This window comes from Cyprinodon variegatus, unplaced genomic scaffold (genome assembly GCF_000732505.1).
Source record: "Cyprinodon variegatus isolate N-32 unplaced genomic scaffold, C_variegatus-1.0 Scaffold406, whole genome shotgun sequence".
Lineage (NCBI taxonomy): Eukaryota > Metazoa > Chordata > Actinopteri > Cyprinodontiformes > Cyprinodontidae > Cyprinodon > Cyprinodon variegatus.
Window position 1 is genome coordinate 680,641 of NW_015150859.1, and position 1,542 is coordinate 682,182.

The window sequence follows — 1,542 nt, forward strand, 5'->3', positions numbered from 1 at the left end:
GATTTCCTGAGAATATTGAATGAAACTTGAATATTTTGAACGATTTCCTGAGAATATTGAATGAAATCTTGGAATATATGGAATGAAAGTTGCCCCGAAAGAATCATAGGTAATGTAGTTTCAAAACAAATGAATTAATTTGTGTGCAAGCATGAATTAACCTAATCAGTGTATAAATAAAAACATTGTGAAATAAAATCCACTCAAAATCCCTTTTTTTCCCTCACTATAGATTTAGGTGATCTGATTTGGCAATTTAAGGTGGTCGTTTAAGTGACCAGACATGGAGATGTCTGCATTTCTGCCTTTGGAAATGGATAACAGACGAGGGCAACTAGAAGGAGTTGGGAAGAACAGGGTGGGGGGAGCGGAGAAGCTCAGACAGAAAGAGGACAGAGCTTAATGTGGAGCAGAGTACAGCCCCTGGAAATGACAAAACTGACTGAAAAAATTATTCGCAAATTCATTGTTGAAAAAATATTTTGGAATTCATTCAATATATTCCACTTTCATTCCATATTCTCAGGAAAAAAATATTCAAAATATTCAACTTTCATTCAATATTCTCAGGAAATCATTCAATATATTCTAACTCTTGTCATTATATACTCTATAATAATAATTTCCTAAACGGCATGCCATTCATATATATATATATATATATATATATATATATATAAATATATACATATACATATGTGTGGATGCACCATATATACTGTATATATACCTTTTCCTTTTGGCACCTTCTTTTTGACTATTGAGCCGTAACGAGTATATTTCTCCACTGTGAGATCAATAAAATCTATCTATCCATCAATCAATCAATCAATCAATCAGTCACAAAGTATTTTCAATATATTGCTAATTATACATCACGTTTGTTTGTATTTGTAATATTACTCCACTGTCTGAAAGGAAACCCTTCGTTTCATTCGTCACTTCTTCTGAGTCAAAGCAATTAGGTGACAGGAAGGATAGAATGGGACAAAAGGAGGGTTTTCATAGATGCTAAACTGCAATGAGAGCCATGACTGAAAAACCTTGTGAGTGAAACTGCATCCTCACCTTGTCTGTGATCTTCACAAACAAACTGAAGCCCTCAGAGGATTTGAGCATCAGCCGTCCGGAGATGTTGTGGCAAAAATCTTTAGCCTTCGTGCTCGACTCCACCTCAAACACCTGAGAAAAATGATTTAACAGAGACCATAAACTATCAATTATGCATCAGTTTGGGAAACTTATAATTAAAACACTGTTTTAGTTAGGCTAGGTTACCCTAAGTAGAAAGCAAAAGTCATCCATGTGTATCATATCTGAATGATCTCTGGGACATTTTACAGTTTAATGAACCATTTTATTGACATTTCGACGCAACTCAAAATATTAGGATATTTATCCATTCAATTTTTGTTAAATGATTTGGTGTTTTATAATTATTAAGGTTCATTCAGGTTTTGAAAGTGGGGGAGAAAGACAGAAATGACTCGAAGGGATTCAGGTTTTTAAGCATCAGTATTTGATCAAGTCAAGAAAATTGTA

The 1,542-nt window shown here is 33.7% G+C and overlaps 1 protein-coding gene across 1 annotated transcript in view; it reads right to left on the reverse strand.

The window, feature by feature from the left end:
* LOC107093067 (unconventional myosin-VIIa-like) overlaps positions 1-1,542 on the reverse strand; it is a 105,863-nt gene that overhangs the window by 11,632 nt on the left and 92,689 nt on the right. Inside the window, exon 33 of the mRNA XM_015387887.1 lies at positions 1,069-1,182. Coding sequence (XP_015243373.1) covers positions 1,069-1,182 — 114 coding nt within the window. The remainder of the gene's footprint in view (positions 1-1,068; positions 1,183-1,542) is intronic.